This window comes from Halichoeres trimaculatus, unplaced genomic scaffold (genome assembly GCF_033239565.1).
Source record: "Halichoeres trimaculatus isolate MK-OKI-2021-1 unplaced genomic scaffold, fHalTri1.1 fHalTri1_scaffold_3, whole genome shotgun sequence".
In the NCBI taxonomy this organism is placed as follows: Eukaryota; Metazoa; Chordata; class Actinopteri; order Labriformes; family Labridae; genus Halichoeres; species Halichoeres trimaculatus.
The window spans coordinates 22507218-22532674 of NW_027437181.1; the positions used below are offsets into that span (position 1 = coordinate 22507218).

Here is a 25457-nt window from a genome sequence, read left to right on the forward strand (position 1 = left end):
CTTTTTTAAAGCAAATCCACCGTGGGTATTGATATCACACAAAGCTTATTCAGGGTGTTGAGGACCTGTCACTTTTGCTGGCAAGCTTCATTGTGCTCTAAATAATAGCCCATTAAATCTATTCTTCCTGCTTTGCTTATCTGTAAAAGAGCAGTCCTGAGCTAAGGTAATGGGTCAGTGAGTGTGAAGCTGATTACCTGATTTATCTTATTTAAATATTTTTGTATGGATTTACTGGGTGGAAATGAAAGGCATCTTCTTCTCTGGACCCTAGGGGCAGCCACTTGGCTAACTTCTCTCACAGCACCTGAGCATTTTACTGACAGATCGTTTTGTTTCTCCCAAGCTGGAACACAATGGCACTCGGGCAGACTGAACCATAAATCTTCACAAATGGAAAGACTTCATATTAATAGAGATGCACATTCTGTCGTTTTATCATGATTAAACTAAAGATGAATTAATCATCTAAAGCATAAATTACGAAAGCCTGTGTCAAGAGTGTTTTTAGGGTCCTTGCCCAATAGGTCCTGGCCCTTTGGGCGAGGATACCATTGTATTTTATTTATATATATATATATATATATATATATATATATATATATATATATATATATATATATATATATATATATATATATATATATATATGAATTGATACGATTCCCTTATCAATTCTTTACATTGTGCCGGAGCCACCGGGCCTTACGTCGACTAGTCTGCTGCAGCTATCTCAGCTTAGCAGTTAGATAATGTTTCCCAAGAAAACTATGATTTAGGGTTTTTAGCTTGAAGTTTTACTGAAGAACGGACTTCATAAAGAAATGTACATTACTCTCTCTCGGGAGATTCACATTCAGTACATTTGAAATGGTATAAATCACCTTATTTACCAAGATAACAAAATAGCGCAAGCTTGATGCTAACGTATATGGGAAACTGCATTGATATGCTAGCAGTTAGCATACATCAGTATAACTTCAGCCTCAGAATAGAATTTCAACTGTCATCACAGAAACATATCACATCAACTCTTTGTAAAAAATACTGAGAATTTCAAATGTGAAAAACTAACAGGCAATTGAAAGGCTCATGGTTGACTTCACAACTGCGGAAAGGTTCCAAACAACTTAAACCATTGCTATAACCACTTTGAGACACTAGATGGCCTACTCGAATTATGAATATATTACAACACAGTACATCAACGTCACATTGTATGCAATTTTTACCTGTTTCTGTACCCAGAAATATCCAGACTCAGGGACCAATTACAGTTTATTTACTCACAGTACAAACTCAATTAAATTATAACACAGAAAACCTGTAAAGCTAGATTTATACCAAGAAAATTCACAACATAAATTAAAAAGGGAATCGATAAAGAATCAGACCAATAAGCAGAATCAATAAGGGCATTAGTATTGAAAAAATCTTATGAATTCCCATCCCTCTTATTGAATTGAAATTAAATTACTGAATTGAATAATACCATCATGTATATCATTGCATTATTATAATTTATTTTTATTTTTATTTTCTTTAGTATCATAAGACTTCTTCTGGAATAAAAAGAACTGACAGGATATCTCAGCAGAGGCCCGCAAATGTGGCTGTCTGGGAGTCATCTTGTAGTCAGAGAAAATTTACTTGCATTTACAACAGCTGACCAATGAATGAAGTGGGGCAGCAGAGATCACTCTTACGGCTGATCAACCATAGAGACCATAGTATTTAGGAAAAAATGACTTCAAAATAGCTGTTGTCTGCAGTGATCACTATGCAACAGAGGGTTAAAAATCCATAAACAGAGTTGTAATAATTAAAATAATGAATTCTATATCCCCTCATTAAATGCCTCAGCTCTTGTCTTATCAATGCGTCTTCATACATGCTTAAAGCAACATTTACTGGGTCGGCCAGTCGAGACGGTTATGTTGTAGGCATCAGGCACGATGAGAGGAAGCCCTCAGAGCTTAGTCATTAGTGCACTGCCTTGAATCTGATTTAACAGGATGACTAATCTCATCCAAGTCACTGGTTTGTCAACAGGAGACAACTCCAATGAGGAGAATATCCGGTCACAGTCTTATTTTTATCCCGATGAAAAGTGACAAGAGGAAGCTGACAAGAGGGAGACAGGGGAGCCACTGTAACGCCAGTCTGCTCCGTTTGTGTGTGTCTGTGTGTGCGTGTATGTGTGATGGATATCTGCACACCATGCTCAACATCATTATGCATGACAGTGTTACCACTGGCAAAAAGCCACCACCACGAAAACCTCCATGTTTGTAAACAACATTGTGTCAACAGGGGGGTTGTAAAACCACCCTGAAATCTGGAGTGTTTGGAGAGGAACTGGAAGCAATCAGAGTTAATTTATGACAGCTGTGATAAAAGGGAGATGGAAGAGGAGATCCACAAGCTGCTGGGGAGGTCGGGGCACTGGTTTAGTTTAAGGAGCGCTGGCGGTGTCAGTGTTTCCTTCTTTATTATTTAATATTTGTTAACCTGTTGAGGACATACATGTTCTCATGTCCAAAAATACTCCATCATAAATGTATCTCTGAATGTTGACCACTAATTTAATATGCAAAGTAATGCTATAAAAGAGCAGAATAATATGCGTCATATGACAGCTTCCTGAGCATCAGTCAGTAGTGACACTTTCCCTGGTTATCAATTTTATGAGAAATTTTGTGAATTTCTTTGATCCAGAATTCCCTCTACTGTCTCCCAGGAATCCCCCAGGGAAATCTCAGGGGGTAAAGCATCACACTCAAGGACACTTGGAACAACTTGAGTTTGCGTGATATCATTTCATCAGCTTGAGGCTGCTCACATTATGCTCTAATGATGTGCAATTATAGTCCATGTCAAAAGTTAGCATGCAAAGACTAACATGCAGGTAATCTGAAGTGACATGCACAGTTTACAGACATACATATCTTTGACAACGATCTATTGTTTTTCAGTGCATGTGTATTAGGTCATTGGTAAGATTAGGATTTTAGTCTTAACAGAAATGTTGTCATAACTTTAAAGATAGTGGTTTTGTGGGGAGGTTTTGAAAGAGGCATCACAAGATGAAGCTCTCCGAAGAGTCTCAGACATATTTTTATGTCGCTGAGTGACTCTAGGGCTGGTGAAAATGCTACGTGTAAGAGTTAGCTAACTGTCCCTGAAGGATTATGAAACAGATTTATGACGTGTTGGACTGGCCTATTGCTGTGAAAGTGCATGCCACACAGGTGACACACGGTTTAGAGTAAGGCTCCCTTTTAATAGAGGTTTCTACATGGTATAAAAGATATACATATGCTTCTATATTTTGAATTTGTCATCTGAAAAACAAACATTTTTTTGCCCATCCATGCAAAATACAGCAACAATAAATATGGGCTGTGTTTTGTTCTTGTGTTGAATTGCATTTCCACTATTTCAGTACATGCTAGATGCCTTTTGTCTTGCCCTGAATTCCTAAAAAGATTATTCACCACAGCGGGTACATGAGAAAAGATTCTAATTTTAAAATTTGTTCCCAACAGTATCACTCTACGAGGCATTAAACCACGCAGTACAGTTCACTGAGCTGTATTCAACACTTCCCGGAAGAAGTGTCCTCTGTGTGACTTCTTACCGAGCTGAGGAGGAAATGAAACTCAAACAATAACAATACCAAATGAATATGCACGGCAGTCTATTTATAGCTTGCAGATACTTCTGAAATATGAGTAAAATAAATTGGCTATAGCTTTCAGAAGCAAAGGGACAACCTAAATCTGCGGGTGTTTTAGAGATGCATGTCCTATTGCAGTACAAAAGACTCCTGCCTCGGCATGATTGTAAAATCTTGAGAGTAGTTTCAATTTTTTCTTTCCTAAGCTCTGCATGCAGGTGAATTGGTCAAAGCCAGGTCAGTACAAAGTGTTATCCGAAATGTTCAAATTGTGATGAGATGCACACATGTTGTTGGAAGTATAGCTGTCGATAGGAAAAGTCAAAAAGTCAGTCAGGTGATGAGATCTCAGTGACAAGTTATTCTGCAGTGACAGATGACATTTCTGTGAGGTTGCATCTGGAGTACTCTGGCACAGAGGCAAAGCTGGCCTTTCACTCCGTCTGCCTAGCTAGCATTCATCAGCAAATCTCACACACACGCTTTCACACAGCTCACCCACGCAGGCATAAAACATGTAAATTGCAGTGTCCTCTGTCTTTGTCCTATTGTTTTGGGGGTTTTGAGAAGCAGATCATTTTGGTTTTCTTTCTTTCTTTTTTTTAAATATCCTTCAATCATTTACCTCCTCCCTGGTGTCTCTCCTTTGCTGCCATATTGCACAAGCTGAACAGGAGACAGCACATTGTCAGCGTGTCCGCTCTATTCAAATGAAAGCCGGCCTCTACGCTTGTATCTCTGCCTTCATTTTGGACTTCAACTTACAGCAGCAGACGTGCATGGAGGCACAGGGTGGCAGAGGGAGTCCCCCCAAGTGATTTCATTTGAACTTTTCCTCTCTTTGAAATGGCATCACAGAGGCCCTGCATGATTAATGTCAGCACACTTATATACACTGTTTTACACAGAGTGCCAGCTGAATATTCGAAAAATGAAAACTTTTCAGAACGCCTGTGGGCAGGTCTGGGGACACTGTGGTTTGATTGGCAATCAGCTCGCTGTTCAGCCTTTCCACCTGTCCATTCAATGTTAACACAGCAGACTGTTTTAAAAAAACTCAGATTTTATTGTTCAATGAAGTCTGCTTCTATCTAGTACAAAACAACAAAAACCATATCAGCTGTTATGCTATTCATACATTTAAAGACACAAACCAGTGGCACAAATAGAGGCATATAACCAGTTAAATTTGTTGATAGTGACTAATTTTCTTAAAATTTCCACAGGTTCTTTCTACAGGTCTACAGGTTCTTTTAAAAAAAAAAATTAAATTACTTCTTTGCTTCCTGATCGGGTCGACCAGGACTGGATTGATTTACAGCGCGTCTAGGTCTCTATGACAACCCTACTCCGACTGACAAAGTTTAGAAGTGAGAAGAGATAAAACACAGAGATCTGTGTTTTTCTCTGCTAAAAACAATTTCTGCGATGAATTTTGTAGCACTGGTGGACACAGAAGCCAAACTGTCAGACAGAAAAAGGACAGAAGAAAGCTTAACGGAAGAGTGCTAAAGGCTAACACAGGGGCTAATCTGTTTGTGATAATGTTCATTCCAACCCACATGCAGCAATTATTCTGCAGTGGTCTGTTCAGACTTGAGAGTCTATAAATAAGATAAAGAGTGAGGTTACGTTAGCACTGCTTGGTAGATGACTGGCAGGACATAGCCAACCAGGATTTACTGACGTTACACATTACGGACATGTCTTAGAGTGCAACACCGGTCTGTCAGCTGCACTACTTAACTACATACCAACTGACAATGTTTACTTGTTGTCACCATAGACTGTAAAAAAAATGGGCGTCATCTTGCTTGGCTCGAAGTGAAGTTGCCACAAAAACTGCTCCCCCTGGTGACTGGGTGCAGTATAGGTCAAAAATCCAGCTCTCCAGTCATTCCAGATGGGCTTTGGTCAAACTTAGAAAAATTATTACACTGCATAGAAAAGTTTCTCACGCCGATTGTTGTGGTGATTTGAAGATATTATTTGGCTGCCTCATATTCAACTCCCCTGTTTTCTGAAAGTTTTGTTTTCAGTCGTTATAAAAGGTTAAAAACAAGGTCTTGCGTCACATTTAACGATGATTAACAGCTGCTGTTCTTGTGTATTTTTTTTTCGGGGATTGTAAAATATGTCGGGAGGTAGAGTCAAGAAGTGATTAGACTCTCAAAAGAAAAAAATATATATATTTTTGTCACCCGGCTCCACTCAGATTCTCCCAGAATCCCTCACAGTCTTACTGAGCAGACTTTGGTTGAACAACTGCTACCAATGGCTGCGCCTGTGATGGGGCAATTTTGACTTCAAAATTGTACGATGGTAAATGGTGGAGCCATGCTGTCCACTCCATATACAGCCTATGGTTGTCACACTGAGGATGTCACTACTATGGCGATTGCTTGATGTCACGTTTCAAACTGTAGCACTACATAACTGTACTGATAAATACCTTACTTCAGCGCATCCAGTAGAAAGTTGTCTTGACAAACAAAAAACAAAGAAAATTTGTTTTGATCAGATCTCCATTTAATTCCAACACAAACACACGCCTCACTAAAAGTAATTTATGACAGTGTGTGAGACTCAAGACCAGAAAGTGGCGAGGGAGTGCAATTACAAAAAAAATCTCCTCATAGCATCTTTAGATATTCAATAATGTGTACAAAAAAATAAAAAAATAAAAAACACAGCAAAAGGTACTAAGGTTCAGAAGTCATCATGAAAAGGATAATGCCAGACAAGGTGTCCATTATCAGAAATGAATGGACAACGCGGAGGCGTGAACCGCCCGACACAAAGCGGAACTAACACTCACCTCCTTTATGTCTGAGCCTGAAGGTCGACTGCAGGCTAGTAGCAGTAAAATATTGCTTTAATCCATGACATCAAAATTGTTCAATGCAATTGAGCAGCTGTAGTATCATGCTGCTCACTGATTGAAAGTACTCCTAAAACCAGACACAAGAGCATGAACAGCCCAGGATATTTTTAGAGGATGGGGGTACTTGAAATAATTTAGCAGTTTGTTAGAAGGCACTCCAAAAGGTAGTTCCCAAAAGAAGCTTGTATTTGTTTGATAATGCAGTTTTTCCTCTTCCTTTGTGACTGACCGTCGAAAGCAGTCTGTCCCATGTTTCCTCAAGTGTCGGCTTGTCGACTCCATGCTGAGACCTTGATGATTTGCACCTTTTTTTTTTTTTTACCTCTGAGGCTAAATCAACAAGATGCTTCCAGCCAGAGGAATAAGAAATTTTTCTAATTATTGCTGCAATTACAATCATGCTCGTACTGCAGCAATGCCTCTCTGGGCTCTGTCGCCCTACTGCTTACTGGATAGGCAAACAGAGAGAAATGCTAATCAACAGCCTGGCTTCATCAACTTATTGGTGACTGGGTTAGAGCAAAAGAGCCTCTTCACACCTTTCAAGAGTGGATGTAATCAGAAGCAGTACCTATCCATGTTTTTCCCACCAGGGGGAAAGAGAATGTAGAGAGCTCTGGAAACATACCTGAAGTATTCCCATCTGTAACTGGTTTATCCCTATGGGCTCTAATTTCATGGCTCAGCGCAGGGGGCGCAAGCCTGGCGCACCCTGGGCAGTGTCAATTTCGTGTGGTGCACCGCCCTGCGCTGCCAATTTGACAATTTGGTAGACCGTCTGCGCAGAGATGGGTGTGACTGCGCCAGGGGGAGTTGACGGCGCACCAGGGGGAGATGTCAGCAGATTCATGTTGGGGCAGTGACAATTTTGTGCCAAAAAGTGCGCTGAAAGCTCGCCAGCTCCAACCTGGTCTGTTCTCGGCGCAAAGCGGAGTGCACCCTCTGCAGCTGTAATTTGGTGACAGGCGCACATGTGCGCACATCTCATCAAAGCCTCAGAGGCAGGTTTCCAGAGTGTCAGGCACATTTTATGCAATAAACAATCACAGCAATCACGATGTAATATAACCGTCTGAACCAGCATATACATTTGTTCTGTCACATCTGATGTCAGATTAAAGCTGTTTGTCATAACGGAAAGTGAACCTGATGGCAGCTGGAAGTTTGATGCACATCTTACAATTAAACAATAAACAGCCTTAACATCTGATACTGAGTATATATCTGGCTTCTCTCATTTCATTTAATTCAAAGAAAAGAGGGAGAGAAAAGACGAAGAAAAAAAAGAGACAAAATAAATGTATGTCACTTTGGATTTACCCGTGATTTCCCATATTTCTCTGTTTTAGTCTTTATTTTTAACGTGATCTAAAAAGATGGAGTACATTATTGTAAGGAGGATGAGGCCAAGACTAGGGGGGGTATACAGTATATCACCAAAGGTTCTGCTATTTGGCGATGACAAACCAGGAGTGCAGGTGGATCAAAAGTATTCTAAATGGATAAGCCAGCTGTGTAGTTGCCTCTTAATTTTGTACTCCTATCAATGACAAAGGAACAGATGACATATGTCCCGGAGGCTGGCCCACAAGGTGACGCGCTTCGTGTCCTCCGATGCGCCCTGCTGTCCATTCTCCTGCTGCAGGGACAGCGGCTCTGACCGTCTCTGCTGCTGGGTCTTTCCAGTGCACTGTTTCCGCGGTGCTGGGGATCATTCAGACCAATCAGACGCTGCGCCTCGGCCGCAGGGCATTTGAAGGCAAGGAGAGGGGCTCATTTGATTGGTGAAAACAGCCCTCGGCTGTGTTAAACCCACTCACGGCTTTTCTCCTCCCTCTCTGCCACTTTCGCGGAGGTAGGCATGGATGCACACCTCTGCGCTCCTCTGAGCCTTGACTGCGCCTCTCTTTGCACTGCAAGAAACTTGCAAAGTGCGCCAGTCACGCCCTGTCCGCGCGGGGAAGGCTGGCGCAGGGCAGGTGCGTCTGCGCTTGCGCCTGGTCTACGTAATTAGAGCCCTATGTGTTTGACTAGATTAAACAAATAACACAATTGTATGATTGTCACTCTGTGGGATTTTCATGTTTTTTTCTGTCTTTGTATGTTTGATTTTTTCTCTCTGAGTGAATTCATTTGTTTACATTACAAGATTTCAGTTTGCCAGGACAACCTAAATTCAACCATTAAGAAAAACTATGCCCATGCAGTCAGAACAGTGACGTCCCTTACCTCTTCCCATTGGTGGATGTAGCGAATGAGCCTGGAGAGACGCAGCAATCGCAGTAAGCTGAGAATTTTTGTGAAGCGCACAATCCGCAAAGCTCGCGCTGTCTTGTAGAAATCTGAGTCGATGCGCGTCTCCACGATGAGGAAGATGTAGTCCACAGGGATGGAAGAGATGAAGTCCACCACAAACCAACTACGCAAGTACTTGATCTTGATCTGTTGCGGGTCCAGGATGATCTCTGTGTTGTCCTCCTTGACGATGCCTGTCCTGAAGTTGAGAACCAGGTCCATGAGGAAAAAGGTGTCAGAGACCACATTAAACACGATCCAAGGAGGTGTGTGCTCGTCTTTGAAGAATGTGATGCCAACGGGGATGATGATGAGGTTGCCCACCATCAGCAGCAGCATGGTCAAGTCCCAGTAAAACCTTAAGGAGAGAGACAGAGAAAGAATTTTTAAGTCAGAGCATATCAAGAATCTTTCTTATAGTCTAGAACAAGGGTCTGCAACCTGTGGCTCAAGAGCGTCATGTGGCTCTAGAGCCTCATGCTGCTCTGTAGCTCCTTTGGAGTGGCTACTTGTAGCTTTACAAAAATATCATTGAAATAAAGAATGTGTATTTTTCTTACGGAGGGTACTGATGGTTAAAGATACTGACACTAAATAAAATCTTGTGTCAACTTTTTGTTGAACTAAATAACCATCACATCTGTCAATAAAACCTGCCACCGCTCCACTTCACCTCCTACAAAATCAACAGCCCACCAACTTTCCATGCACCTGTGGCTAACCTGAAGCTTTACAGCCCTGGCAAAAAAAGCTAAATCTACAAAAAGAGAACTCTGGAAGAAAATACTGATTTTAATTCTGTGTAGATAGATTCATTTAACTGACAACATGCAGGCTTAATGTACATGCTTGGTGTATGACAAGACAAAAAAAACAAACAGAGATTCTTTTTTTTCTTGAAATGTTTGAAGTTTTGAAATTTAAACAATTTAAATTTTTTACCAATTCAACATTTTTTAAAATTGTTTAAGATTTCCTTTAATTTTTTTTTGCAACTTTCAGAAAATTTAAAATTCCTTTAATTTTTTGCAACTTTCTGAAATTTCGAATTCTTTTTAAATAATTGATTTTTTTTTTATTTTTGCAATTGTATCAAATTTCTTGTTTAATTTTTGCATTCTTTTAAATCAATAATTTTGGCAAATTTTAAAAACTTCATTTTTTAAATAAATATTTGCAAATTTATTAAAAAAATAAAAACTAATACATTACCTGTACAATTTTATAAATTAAAAAAAAAATACATCTAAACTTGTATCAATAATTATACACTAGATTTGAACTGTATATAGGATTTCATACACTTTACAGTCGTTATTGTGAAGACAGTAGATTTTGTGGCTCTGGAGTGATTTTAATCCAGATGAAGTGAGGTCAAACGGCTCCTGGGAAAGTAAAGGCTGCAGACCCCTGGTCTAGGATTAGTGTTCTGTCTACTTTATGGTGAACATTGTTTGTTTGTTTGTTGTGTTAGAAAAGTCTTTCAGAAAAATAATTACCTAATAAATAATGCACGTCTCTTGTACTGTGAGCTGCATTTCAAAACACATGCCAGTATACAAAGAAAGTTGCCATTTTTACAGCCTTTCAAATCAAAATGTGGCACAAATTATAAAAGACATTTCATCTATAGCTTACACTTTCTGTCAATCATAATAATAAGATAAAGATCAATAACATTCATTCTTTAAAGGTCAAATTAATTATAGCTGAGAGTATAGTGTTTGTCCAGTGTTTGTCTACAGTTTTTTTTTGTCTATTTTGATATTTACCTATTTACATCATATCCTATCCATATGTTGCCGCCAACCATGCCATAAGACATTCTGACATGAAAGCTATTTGTGTTCAGACTGTATATCACAGCTCAAAGGTCAATGAGGGTTAACTGTTAAGTACCAGTTTTACTGTGACCTCAGCCATCTTCTGAGCCAGAGAGTTTGGTTATAAATTGCTCCCTCTCCTGGCTCTGTAATTGATTTCAGATGGGTCTTTTTGTGTAAAGAGTGATATGTCATGGATGCTCCATAGATTGCACCACCATAAGTGGGTTCTGCATTGTGCACTGCTCCAGTGAGCTGGGATGATTTAGCCACCCACCTTTAACTAGGCCACAAAGATCTGTCTCTGTGAAAAAACAATTTCAAGAGCAGTCTTATGAGAAATCAGGAACTAGGGTAGGAATTATCATTATTATCATTATCATTATTATTATTATTATTATTATTATTACAATCTAGCTAAAATACAGTAGTTACTGCTCATCACTTCATTGTTGGAGCTGATATCTTCAGATTTTTGGTGTGCTGAGGAGAAGAACATTGTGGCTTTACAGAGAACTGTTGAAATACACATCCCCCCCCCAAAAAAAAAGAAAAAAAAGAAAAAAAAAGAAAAAAAAGAAAATCCTGGGTCAAAGGGGAATTTAGTTTTATTTTTGGCACAGTGTGTGCCTCACAGGCCACAAACATACAGATAATAATAACCTGACACTCACCAGGTGTCTTCCATTTTTACCCTCATGTGATTTTCTTGAGTGTTGTGTTTTTGTCTTCTGCTCCCAGTCATTTGCTTTGATAGATACACTCTTTTTCTTTTCATTGATTAGAAGTTAGATCTAAAATGAACCTTTTCTCTTTTAAGTCTGATGAGGAATGTTTGTTAAAAAGCAGAACAAACAGTTTAACCCTGCTACCTTTTACCTTTCGTCATCTACCTTCTACACTAATGCTGAGGCAATAGCTGAAATTCCACATCGCCAAAAAAAGAAACATTTTGCTTTTTAAATAGCAGAGACTTGGTCATACCTAACAAATGCTTATCTTTGATGAACAAGCGGTGCTATATTTCCTTTTTTCCTTCGAGCATGACTTAACTCCATTACTGATGCATGATGGAGACAGGGGACATCAATAATGTCCAGCACTGTACTCTTCATCTTACTGTCTGTCACGGTTGCCTTTGGTGAGGAGAGGTATCACAACTTCCAACATAAAACCGGGGACAGACATTTCCTCACTTTAAAAACACAATTACCGTTAAATACTGAAAAAACTACAAAGGTTGCTGTGTAGCACACGCTCAAATGTACTCAGCTTGCATTGCATTTAACAAATGCAACCCACACTTACACATGCATACATAATATACAGTGTACACAGACACGTATCTCGATGTCATGCCTATTACACCAGACTCACACACACACACACACACACACACACGAGGGAAACAGTGACAGTAATTGGATTTCTTCAAAGTAAAAGGGTATCTACTGTTCCAGCTTGTTGTCAAGTGGAGTTATATTTAGACAGACCTTGCCACCACTGTGTTTGCTCATGTTAAGAGTGAAAGCCCAGGAGGACAAGACAAACTTCAAAGGCAGAAAAGCAACCATAGGTAATGACATTTGTTCTTCATATTTCCATGTTCTCTGATATTATAAATGCCAGATTGCCTGTGTGCATTTGTATGCGCTGCACAGATTACTAATAGGATATAAGTGTGCTTGCAGCACTTGACAGCATCTAGACAAGATGCAATGAGATAATCAGTTTTTTTCAATTCTACAATTTCATTTAGCACATGCTTTTGTCCAAAGCAACGTAAAACACAATCAAGACTCTTCAGTAACTCCATGAAATGAACTGCAAATGGTCTTAGTCATTTGTTCAAGAGCTTTCTTATCACATAGGGAGGAATGCTATAATAAACTGCAACCATTGTTTTGACGCTTACTACAGTGTTTAAATCAAATGTGTTTAAAATGACTGAAGCAACACAGGTTTTCAGTTTGTCAGTTTGTTTGGCCAGAGGAACTCTGTGGCACCCTCTAGACTTCAGAGGCTTAAACTAACAGAACAGAGGATGGGAGCTGTCTGCCTGGGTTCTCTGGGCTTTCCTCCCTGTCCTGTCAGTGTAAGTGGCAAGTGTCAGCCAGAGGCTTCAGGGGTTTTATATATATATATATATATATATATATATATATATATATATATATATATATATATATATATATATATACACATATATATATATATATATATATATATATATATATATATATATATATATATATATATATATATATATATATATATATATATATATAACTAGTGCTTAAAAAGAGCTCCTTAATTTAATTTATAAACATTTGTACTGGACAGAAAACTGTATCTATCACTTTTACACATCTTCTTCTGTCACTTGTTTTATCACTGATTCCTGTATTATTTCATTGTATTATTTGATTTTTTTGTCTAAACGTAAATAATTGACAGAAACACATTAAGGATGTAAGGTTAAAGAAGAGGAGATGGGCTTACATTTCAAACTTGAAACATCTGTGCAAGAATTGTTGCAAAATTCCTGCATTCCTTGCTGTATATCTTGCCATGAGTTTTTATTATTGTGTGTGTGTGTGTGTGTGTGTGTGTGTGTGTGTGTGTGTGTGTGTGTGTGTGTGTGTGTGTGTGTGTGTGTGTGTGTGAATGTGTAGGGTATACTGTCAGGATTTCTTCTTTTCACTTGTGGTTACTTTGTGGTTGCCTCCTGATGGAGGTCAGGCCACCTAAACATAGCAGGGATCCATTTACTGTGTTTTATTATGCACTGGGACTCTGACATAGAGGAACTTTGTTCTATAAATACAGTATGGTGAGTGAGGGATGTTTGGCAGAAATTTCAAAGGCACTAAATAATCCCATATCTCTGTGTGCACCCCAAATTATACCACCACATGCTCACAGTGTATATATATTTGCTGGTCTAAAATTGAGAGCATAAAGACAGCTATGGTTTGCAGAAGTATTATGACAGTGAGGTGCTGAAGAGGGATAAACATTTTGATTTATACAAATAGATTTTTTTTGTTTTCATGCAAGCAATATCTTGTACTTTTAATGTTTTAAAAAAGTTGTCCACTGACGCCTTAACTAGTTTTGATTTTGCTGTTACAGAAAGGCTAACACAGAGGGTTTATTTGTCTGTGAATAAATTGAACAAAACACAAGATAAAACAACAAACAGACAGAACTACTAACTGTGTTAGAAAAGTAATAAGAGCTTGTCTATGTGGGTATAATTATGTGATTGCTGTCAAACGCCAGAGTTAGAAGGCAGTAAATTACCAACCACAGGATGGGAGACAATGAGGAAATTGCAGTGAGCCAAAGTGAAAATGAAAGTAAAAAGCATCACACTGTAGGTGCCCAAGATATATGTGAAACATAATGATTAAGGCCCCGCAAGTCTGAGAAACGACAGAAACGAGTAAAGCGTAGTGATGAAGGGAGCCATGACATTGTGTTGTCCGTAAGTCCAGAGCCACAGCCCACTCTGCTCCTCGCTGAGGTGACTAGGGACAGCAGGTACATGTTTTCACCCTCAGAGTGCATCTCACTACATGATAAGCCTCTCTCTTTCTCCTCACCTTGCTGGCAAGACTACCTGAAAGGCAATGTGTGTGTCCATTTCACAAACGGCCTGAGATGGACACACATTCACCTTTCAGAGTTACACATATATAAAAGAAGGAGGCATAGGTAAAATAAGAACAAGGCATACATAGTCCTCCACATACTGGGAGTATGCATTTGTATCAGTGCTTGCATACATGTGCAAACTTGTTTACATTTTACCTGTAGAGATATCTGTCTCCTGGCCGCCATGCTGAGGGAGTGATGGCATAGCAAGTGAGCAGATCATCTGTCATGTCAGGTACAACGAACTAACAGCATTTACTGTGCCTGTCTTCATTCTGTATCACGCTGACTGAATGGGAACAGCAAACAAACAGTGGGTGATCCCAGACTACACTATCACGAGGGCACCAGCCAACACTGTGTGCACTGTTTAATGTGGTTTAGGCTAATTACATGATTGAAACTGATCTGCTTTTGCATGAAAATGCAGCTCCCTTTCTGAATAATTAATGTGCTTATTTGTGGTTGTGCATGTGTGTGTGGGTAAGAGGCATACAGACAGACAGACAGACAGACAGACAGACAGACAGAGAAAGAGAGAGATACAGACAGTTTGCTTCTATTTCCTCTCTCAAGATTTCACTGCATTTCTAGGGTCCTTTTTAAAAAAAAAAAAAAAAACTCTTACTTTAAATTTAAAGTTCAAGTTATAAGAAATCCTAAACCAGCAGTACCAACAGACATGGCCAAGAGGGAACAATTGAGGAGAATTATTTGGACTGACCATAAATGTTTGAAATGGTTTTTGTCAAATTGTGCAAAGCCAAATGCCAAATCAGTTTCTGTTTAATTTTTAAATTTGGTATGTCACTGCTTTTTGATTCGTTACCTTTTTTCTTTGTTCAGCTGATTTGCAGGTTAAGATACAGTCAATGTACACCAGCCAGTTTAAACTACTCATGTGACAATGTGGGCAGTCACCACTATAGCAAGGTTTGGCTTGACCTGGTCAGTTAAAATTGCATGGTTAGGTTGAGAGAGAGAGGTCAACTTGACTGCCAAAAAAATCAAAAACTTCCTTAAAAACCTGTTATTAAAAAAATTAAATATATATGTATATTCCATCCAGTTGGGGATTATCAGGCAGATAAAGTTGCACTTTGGCCCTTTTCAAACTGGCTGTTCCCATGATATCATCCACACACTTTTTTTTGTCCAGAAAAATCATTGCTAACTTTCAAGAAGCTGCAGAAAGAATAACATCTAAACTGTTACTCATTTTTGAAACAAGTGTTTTCTGCATCGAAAGAATGCATATTTACTGAACAAGTTGCCAAAACTACCAAATGTGTCAAATGTGATACAAAAAAAAAAAAAAAACACAAAACAACAACAACAACAAAAAACATATCATCAATAAAATGCTAAAGCAATTTTTTTGCTGGATTTTGTTGAAAGGGCTGACAAATATCTCAGTTCCAAAAAGATTACAATTTTCTGTCTATTTTGAGATGGGTAAGACTTCACAGGGTTAAACAGAATCTGTCTTAAGCAAGTTTGTTAAATTAAACAACTAATATTTTCAAAATGGTTTCACTGGGTTAAACTGTAACAAGATTTTATTTTATTTTGATTTATTCAAACTTTAAACTTCCTCTTAAGGAGAGAACAAAAAATAGTATTGATTTATTTATTCCATGTACAGTGCTTAATAGGCCACTATACACTAATTGTATACCTTCATTAAAAATTAAGAAAATAGTGTTGTTGTTGTTGTTTTTAAGTAATTATAACTCTTTGCTAAAGCTGGAAAAAGCTGTTACAACACTCATTTTATTCAACCAGTTTTGAAATTCAGGTAAAACCTGAATTGTAACTAAAAGAGAAACAATGTCATTGACATTTTGGAGTTTTGAGCTTAAATGACAATTGAGCTGAACACTTTCTGGTGGGGAGAAAACAGCACTTCATTTTTCTAGGCTACACTTAGCCATAGGGAAAGCAAACCATGAAAAAGCCAGTCACACTCAACTGGAGAACAACTTCCTTCAGTAACAACATGAAAACATCTTGTGTACAGCCCAAAGAAGGACTACTCATTGTATTCAAAGAAGCCAGAAGGAAAAACAGCAAGATGTGAAAAAAAATCAGGTTTAAAAGGTTGATCTTAATTTGGTGTCATCCGTTCCAATGAACTGTCATTACGGTACTGTCTTTGCCGAGCACAGCTCGCAGGCACACTGCAAGCACTTCACTGACACTGGGGCTGTGCAGTTGCAGGTGGCTATATTTAGGTGAAGCACGCTGCTTTATCAAACTCAGGCGAAGAAGATTTCATCAGAGGTGGAGGCAAATCTCCCCGACCTTAGGTGATGAGGAAACAGAAAGATTTGCTAAATACCTTCAGAGGAGAGAGGAGAAGCAAAATGAAGAGAAAAAGAGTCCACCTTACACAGCTTAAAGGAGATTCATAAATAAGATTACAAGTCGATCTGTGATTCACATCAAGGTGATGGTGGAGACTGGAACTTTTCAGTCACCTTTAAATCTCTGGCTGGGACTGTTATTCAGCTCAGCCAGGAGAAAGACAATGTTTTAAGGCACAGCGTCAAAGCTGCTGCAGTAGAACATTTTTCTGACAGATAGAGGTCTCATCCTTTAAAGGGAGGCACGGATAAATGTTAAATGAAGCCATTAAATTGAAGAGCACAAGTGTGAAGCCTTGGAGGTGATTGAGGAATCGCAAAACTTATAGATTAACCCTTAATGAGAATAAGGACAAAGCAGCATTTATTGTGTTTAAATCAGTTGTTTTTGGAATGAAAGCAGAAGTGAAAAATGACAATTTCACATATGGTGGGAAATGCTTTAATTTTAAATCAAGTAGTTCACCTCTGCTTGAAATGGTCTTAAATCTAAAGACGTGTAATAACTTGCACTTTTTATAAATCAGAAACAGAGACAGAAATTATGAGTCTCCTTTGAAAATCAGCACAATAGGCAGCTTTCACGTGCCCAAAAGAAGAACTATATCAGAAAAAAAATCTTTAAATGCTGCAGCATTGGTCTCAGAATCTCCAGAAAACGTCCCAGATCTGCTCACTGAAATAAGTCAAACCAAACATGCCCTGACGTTTGGATAGCTCAGAAGGACGCACTCAAGAGCTCTGACTGAACCTTGATCACCAAAGCCACTTATGCAATCTGACTAGATGCAATCAAGTAGTCTGCAGAATAGAAAGCTCTGAAGTCTGCACTTCTGTCCCTATTTCTCATGATTTAGAGTTCCTATTATTTTGTCAAGTTCATGGGCTGTTTCTGAAAAGGCTTTTTCTGCCACCGTCACACTTACAGCAACACAACTTCACATGGGTTGTCTGCTTTCAGTTAATAAATAGGCCTTCTTTGAGAAAAACAACAAAGAGGGAGTGAGTTATCAGTGTATTCACTAAAGGCACAGGGAGGAGGACACAAAGCACTCCAGCCAGGGCCACCATGGAGCACTAATCCGACTTACATATGCCAGTATCTGCACTCCAACATAGTGGACTGTCATCCTGCCACTAATTGCATCTGTGTTTTATCATGATGCCTTGTTATCTCCTACAAGGTCCTTAGGGTCATGTCAAAGGAGTCCCCTGTCGGCCAGTAGCAGAGTGTAGCAGAGGAAACACTGGCCTGCCAAGTGAACACGACAACCCCTCCCCCCCTAACCTGCCAGCCCGGGACAGGAGAAGGTAAGTGAGAGAGAGATGGAGCAGTGGGCTTTCTCTGAACAAAGATGAAGTGCTGAGATACTGTTCTAGTTTTAATACCAGGAGCTGATCACACTGACTGTGCACCATCAGCTCACACCCTTGCTCCAGGCCAATACCTACACCACTTCAGGTATATCAGCAAATGGAGCATAAATGTGTTAAGACAATGATTTTATTTATCCTCTCCAAAACAACTATCTCAGGCCAAAAGGAGTTGAGGAGAGAGGGGACACAAAAAGAGAAAATGAGGGGAGAGAAAATGTAGAAACAGTGAGAGGAAATTAGGCTGTACAGCTTATATCGACCTACGTGCACAGATGTTTAAAACAGGGGACATCTTGTTGGTGGTCTTAGGGACACATTTGTTTTTAAAATTTGATCTGAGCAACATTACAAAAAATTGAGGTAAATACAGTCTAAATTAATGTAGCATTAAGTCTGATGGAAACCCCTCAGTAAGAAGACACCTGGAGCATGAAATCAAATCAAATTGGAGAGGAGATGCAGTTTATCAGGTTTTTTCTGGTCTGCGTGAGTAAGCAAAAGTGGAGGCTTATCTGACTGTTTAACCAGACAAGGTAGGATTTGTCTTGTTTATTTGTTAGCTCTACAATTTCTCTATTGTACATGGTAAACAGGGTCAGGGATTGGAGTCGTAAACAACAACTTTACTGTTACCTCGCTATTCATTCAAACACAGGGTTACTTGGTGCAGACTAAACCAGGTTGGATGTGTTATTGAGTGAGGTGATGGTGAGGATAAATCAGCCCCCCCTCCTCAGTAGCAGAGAGGAGGGGACAATCTGTCTCTCACCACTGCTTGTTTTATAATCCAGCCATTTGTCTGGAGTCTTCTAGACACCCAGCGTGAGGCCGAGCCAGGCCAAACACATTGATCCAGGGAAGTATTTCCTGTGAATCACACCAGCCACACACAGAGTCCTTTATTCAGCGCACTGGACTCTGGTCCTCTCTGAGTGAAACCCTGCTGTTTCCAAAGCACTACAGCCTTCAGTACATTCTTACAGAGTAAACACATGGTCCTCTAAGGAAAAGCCATCCTCTTTGATAGCCACAGCGAGGGGAATTAGTATTGGAATAAGGACAATGACTGGTGGATTGTGGGCATTTTGTCTGAGGAACCTTTTTTTCCTTAATATAACAACATGTATCTTTCATGTCATCACAAATTAATGTAGCACATTAAAATAATTTTTATTGTACTGTGCAATAACATTTAACTTCCAAAAGTTTTGATTTATTAATGAGAGTCACTTGTGCAGATAATGGGATTTTACTGATGCTTTAACACATGTTCTATAAATTAATGTTTTACAAACACACTCCAAGTTATGAGTTATGAACATGACCCAAGCAAACATTTTTTGCATACTGAATTTCATGAGAAAAAATAATAATTTAAAATGATTAAAATAACAATAATACTAACGATCTCCTGTTCAAGATAGATTATTTTATCAAATTTCCATATTATTGTTATACTTATATTGTGTAACTTTATTTCATTTAATTGTATTTATTTTAATTTTGTTAAATTTATTTTCTTAATTTTTTTTTTATTTTATTGTATTATTGTTATTCTGGGGGGTCTGGAAAGTAAGTTTGATTTGTACAGTTTATTAAAATGTATGTATATTTGGTGAATTTCGTATATGACTATAATCTTATGAAGACGTCAAAATACAGCTTTGGCAAAATAATTAAAAAAAAAAAAAAGAGGGAGCAGGGAAAATGCAAGCTTGTGTTTGGTCTTAAGTTTCTAGAAATTAAAGGTGAGAGACAGGGGAGGGAAAATGTTGCAGCCACATGACACCATCTACCTGCACCCAGGTCACCTGTAGCTGCAACTGATAATTGTCTTTCTTGCACATTCTGTTAATTGGCTTCATACCTTTTGGAAGTTTGAGCTGAATTTTCAGGGAGAGTATTTTGCATTAATTCTTAAGTGTTTTTTTTTTTAATATGGTGTTCCTAATAATGTTTCTACTTCCTGGAGCTGTATATCTGTGCCAGTTTGACATCATGGCCATTTCCTTTCTAAGCTGATAGGAAAAAGCAATCCAATCTCAGAGAGACAAGGGGTGTGTGAATCCACCTGGGACACAGGCAGGGCTGAAAAGGTCAGCCCATGCTAGATATAGTAGAATCTGTGAGAGGACAAGTAGACAGATTTGGGGATGCAATGTGAATATGGAGGCCAATTCAAATGAACTGGAAACTATAATATGCAAACTTTGCATTGAGCATAATTTGTTTTCCAGCAGTTTAAACCCATTCTCAGTTTGATATCACAAAATGAAATTTCTGAGTTGATCTGAACCTTCACAGGGTGCAAGAAAATGTTTGCATACTATTTTGTTTTCCAGGGCAAAAAACAATGGTGTGCTAGGCTGCCTCATGACGTGAGTGTTTCTGTTTGGACCCTTGCTGCATTGTTAAAATTAGTAAATCCCGCCATCTGGCTTTTAACTATGCAAGAACAAACCCAAGAATAGCATTTGCAAACACTATCTCACCAAGGTCTGTGTGTGAAAAGCATGCCTGGACGCTGAATGGAAGAAATCAGAGAGAATCAACAGCATCAATCTGCTTTTTTTAAAAATAAAAAATAAATAAAAAAAATTGGACAATTATTCATTCCAACCATGTGGATAATTCACATACAACACACCCCGCTGTGCTTGCTGGATTACTGGCAACCCAGTCACTTTAAGTTATCTTTCAAGGGCAATAAATTCTTCTACCCATCACAACACATGGGCAGGCAAAAGCAAGGAAACCAAAGAGAATATTCTTTATGAATTAGGCGATGATGCAGGAGACTGAATCACTGCAGCCCTAGTAATCAGATTGAAGAATGCCCTCTTGGGTATCACTGGAAGATTACACCTAAATAATCTGTGTGCTTGTTCTGCAAGTTTTTCTCTGGCATGTCAGCATTCGGGTCAAATATCTGACTTCTGTTAAAACCAAATTGATTCATGTTGCTAGTAAGCAAGACAAATGGGGACGAATACTTAAAAAAAAACAAAACAAAAAAAAACAAGAAGAAAAACAAACAAAAAACTCCAGCAACATTACAACTATCACCCTTTATTCTGTTTTCTCTCCATGAATCAAGTAACCATCGGAGGTTAAAAGGAATGAGTGTCAGTCTATTGTTTAGATGGAGCAGTCAGTCTTGGTATGATTTTTTGCACTCATCCAAACAGGAAGTGGTAATAAAATAATGTCATAACCAGTGGTCTTGGTCACATGACCTGGCAGCATGAGGACACAGCTCTTTGGGAAAAAATAAACACATCAGCATTTAGTGATGAGTAAATCTGACATTAACTTTTGATAATGGCAACAATGCTACAACTTTTTTTTGGTGACAAAACAAATACATCTGACGATGAAATGCATCTTAAGAGTATAGAAACCCCAGTGACTCGTGTTGTGTATCCACCTGGAGAGATTATAAATTGATGTGGCAGTGCAGAGAATGCTGAAGCGGGAAGGACACACAACATCACATTTGTCAGGTGACCAAAACACATCAAGTACACTGGCTGGCTGACATGTGGCACTTAACAGAAAATGCTTCCAGCAGGCTTTTCCATTTTCAAAATGTATATGATGTCCAATCAATCAATATAATCTCACCTCGAGATTACCATCACTTCGCCAAGGTTAAACTCAGCCCTCTGTCTGGTACATAAAACTGAATTAAATGTCATATTATGAGAGGGGTAAAAACACTGAGATGCAAAAATAAATAATACAAAAAAGCCATTCTTGTACAGTTGTGATCACATGTCCTGATTTCACACTCCCACACAAGTGTGCCTGTTGAGGTCACACAGGAGCGTTCAATCATTCTGCCACTATGACAGGCAACCTTCCACCCACCAGCCACGCACATCCTCCCTGGGCTCCCTCCATTAAATAAATTGTGCTGTAGTAATCTCTTGGCTCCTAATATTGGTGGATGAGCACAGCAGCCTATTTTGATTACCCCACTTTCAGTCCCAGCCAGAACTGTCTGTAATCCCCATGTTTTACCCTCACTAAATTAAAGGAGGAATTATTTAATGGAGACCAAAAGGAATAGAGTGTCATTTATCCTATATGGTGTCAAAACACCTTTTTCTCAGCCTTCTCTACAGATTAGTGCTATCACACAGATACTCATGAGGAGGTTGCTACACACACAGGCTGAACTCAATTCATGCATCATTTATCAGACATTTGATTCCCATGTGATTCTTGTAATCATTAAGATTTTCTGCAAAGAAACGCTGTCAAAACTGTTGAAGAAGAAGCTGTCACATCTTGTCTTCACAATCCTTGACTACATGTCCAACACCTCACCTTGACCTTTGTGTAACTCTCACCTAGACTGTCACTCTTGCCACCACCAGCAGAGGAATCACTCATGCTGCCGCACTGTCTGCTCCCTCATCTCATTTTTCAATAGATCACGAACGGCAAGCTTCCAGCCTCATAAGACCCAAACAAATCAATAGCAAAACCTACTCTCAAATCAACCATAATCAACATGACTGAAATAGAGAATGCTGTTTCTCTAATCTGATCCTATACGCTCACAAACATAATACAGACAGATATACATGTACCACTGTGGAACAGGAGGAGTAATGTATCTGCAACAAACAGCCTGTAGCTGTTAGGGGCTGCTTGTATTTGATAAGGACTGTAGAGCTGAGGTGCACCATTTGTGCAGCATTTAAAATATCTCAACACTCATCAGAGGAGTAATAACCATAAAATTTACTTCCCCCAGGTCTCCAACAAATACAAGAGTAGTCTAAGTGCAGGTAGCACAGCTACCATTTTCTCTTTACTTTTATCAATTACGCTGAGCCTGACTGTAACATTTTAGCCTTTTGAAGATTGAGATATGCAAATCTGCAAAAGTCAACACAGCTATGCAAATATTATGAAAGCCTCTGAGAAACAGTTTGCTATTAAGGCTCAAGGAGAACATAGAATATAGCCTGACTCTGTTATCAAAAGAATCACAGAATATGGTTAACTTTATATGTATCCAAAGTCAGCCTACATTTGTATTTAGTCAACACTCTGCCAAAAAGTAACTCCCCTTCAACTATAATAAAACACAGTCTATGTGCACTTTTGTGACTACATCTGTTCTACTTTCCTTTAATGTATTCTCTGCCAAAAAACAACAGAAGCAAAATTGTAATATGTCTTTTCACAGGATTTATTTATGCCACTGTCTAGGTAAGTGTCTTCTGGGAAGCATAACTGGATGTGCAGGAGGAATAAAAGGCTGCTAAAAAAAGTGGACTTTGCAGAGGGGCTGGAAGGATTCGCCTGACTGTTGCAAAGGGATTTAACTGATTGACAGAAACTGCAGGATGGCCGACCCCCCTATCCAATGGTGTTGGCAACATGGTTCTAAAAAGGAAAAAAGGAGGATTAATAGAGCCTTCATATCAAAAGGAAAAAATAGATCTAATGTGTGACATCTTCTTTTCTATCTCTCCAGGGAAATGTAGAAGACTTTCCAGCAGATGTGTCCTCTCGCTTCTGAATTGCAGGATAATTAAACGGCACTATCAGAGGGCTATCAGAAGGCTGAGTTGTAATATTGCACCGTGTCATTTGTTTAGAACTCCACACAATGCTGTAGCATTGATAGAATACACTCAAAAGGCTCTGAATAAAGGGCTAAGAAAAAACTGATCGTATGGTTTTCATCAAGACAAGAAAGTCGCACCATTCTGTGTGAGAGCCATCATTTTTTCAATCAAATGTTGCAATCTTCCCTATGGGAATTATTAACATCTCTATTCACTGCACAGTTTTTATCACAAAGTAGTTTTTAAGGAGCTAACATAAAGTTAAATTTTTCTGGACAGAGACAAGTGAGCCAACAGAAGCATCCAGTTAGCAGGGCAGCGGGGAAGTAATCCAGCACCAGTCATATGCTTTGTTCAACAGTGCTATCAGACCCCCTCAGATACTTTTTGGTCAACTACTGTAATAATCTTCCTCATTCAAAAATGCTCCAAACCAATCAGTCACATTGGGGGGAACACTCATCTTCTTTTTGAGTTCATATACATGTCCATCTCTGCTAAACTTTCTCACTGGGAGATGTTCGTTCAGTATTGAAGGAGGCCGTTCACAGCTTTGGATCTGGAAATGAGGCTGTAGATTGGATTATGTTGCCATTTTTAATCCGTCTTTTTCCCTTGCAAGATATTGCTCCTCCCTTGCTTCTTAGCATTATACAATACTTGACAAGAGAAGATTTTGCTGAATTCCAGCGCAGTGATGACTATGTGATTTCCTGTGACACTCTAATTTGAGCTTATAGTGGCAAAGCTTTGATGCAGACATGGGAATAAAACTTTTTAGTCACAGAGACCCGTCTCTTCTCCGGGCCCATTAAAAGGTCCTGCTCATCTCCTTGTGTACTTTAATTACAGTCATCTTGTCCTGTCTCTGATCCTGATTTTGGAGGAAGTAGGCGTCTAAGGATCATGTTCCTCCTTCAGTTCATTAAAAACAAAATACTGGCTGTAACTTGTCTCAACATGCTACTTTAACTCACTGACATGATGTGCACTTTTAAATTCTTACATGGTGATTGGGTTCAAATTCTTGTTTTGTAACATTGCTGAAAAGGTATCTGTGACTCCCTTCAGTCCCTGACATTATCCAGTAGTCTACCTATAAATCAAGGAGTTAATGTATGCTTTGTCTTTTTTATGTTTGTCACTGAAAGATGTTTTAAAATCTTTACCCAAACAGAGTTAGCAAAACCACTGTCATACGGTTTGCTCCCCTTGACTGAGAACCACATCTGTGGTTGTAATTGTAGAGTTGAGTGATTACATAATCATAGTGTCGAGTGGTTGAACCACAGGCAAACTGCTATCAGATCGCTGAAATGTTTAATTATGGTAATATAAAGTATCCCCTCCCAACATACCAACCCCAGTGGATGGATAATCTATTTTTTTACAGCTTTTTCAAAATCACTTTGTTTACATTTATCTCATTTTGTCACACAAAGTGAGTTACATGCATCTTCTTCTCTGAGTGCAGTGTGGCGCTAATTGCTCAAAGACGCTTCAAAACTGATAGCTGATGCCAGGATTCTGACCTTTCAGTATCGGGACAGTCTCCCCAAGCCCCAAATCACCCTCCCTGACATTCAACACAGTGAGTAAGAGAGCAGAGAGGGTCAGAGGAAACACAACCAGCTGAGAGGAGCATCACAAAAATGGCAAACTGTCTATGACATGTTTCACTTTCTCACTCTGATGTTGACCCATCTTAAAAGTCTGTGTAGCTTTGGACATAAGAAACACCAATCGGTGTAGTGTAGTGAAAACATTTTTGAAAGGCCCAGACCA

At 38.9% G+C, this 25457-nt stretch overlaps 1 protein-coding gene across 3 annotated transcripts in view; it reads right to left on the reverse strand.

Moving 5' to 3' along the window:
- Window positions 1-25457, reverse strand: part of hcn4 (hyperpolarization activated cyclic nucleotide-gated potassium channel 4) — a 79047-nt gene that overhangs the window by 44085 nt on the left and 9505 nt on the right. For all 3 annotated transcript variants that reach the window (XM_074666295.1, XM_074666296.1, XM_074666294.1), the window contains one exon: window positions 8793-9216. In XM_074666295.1, coding sequence (XP_074522396.1) covers window positions 8793-9197 — 405 coding nt within the window. In that variant the 5' untranslated portion in view covers window positions 9198-9216. The remainder of the gene's footprint in view (window positions 1-8792; window positions 9217-25457) is intronic.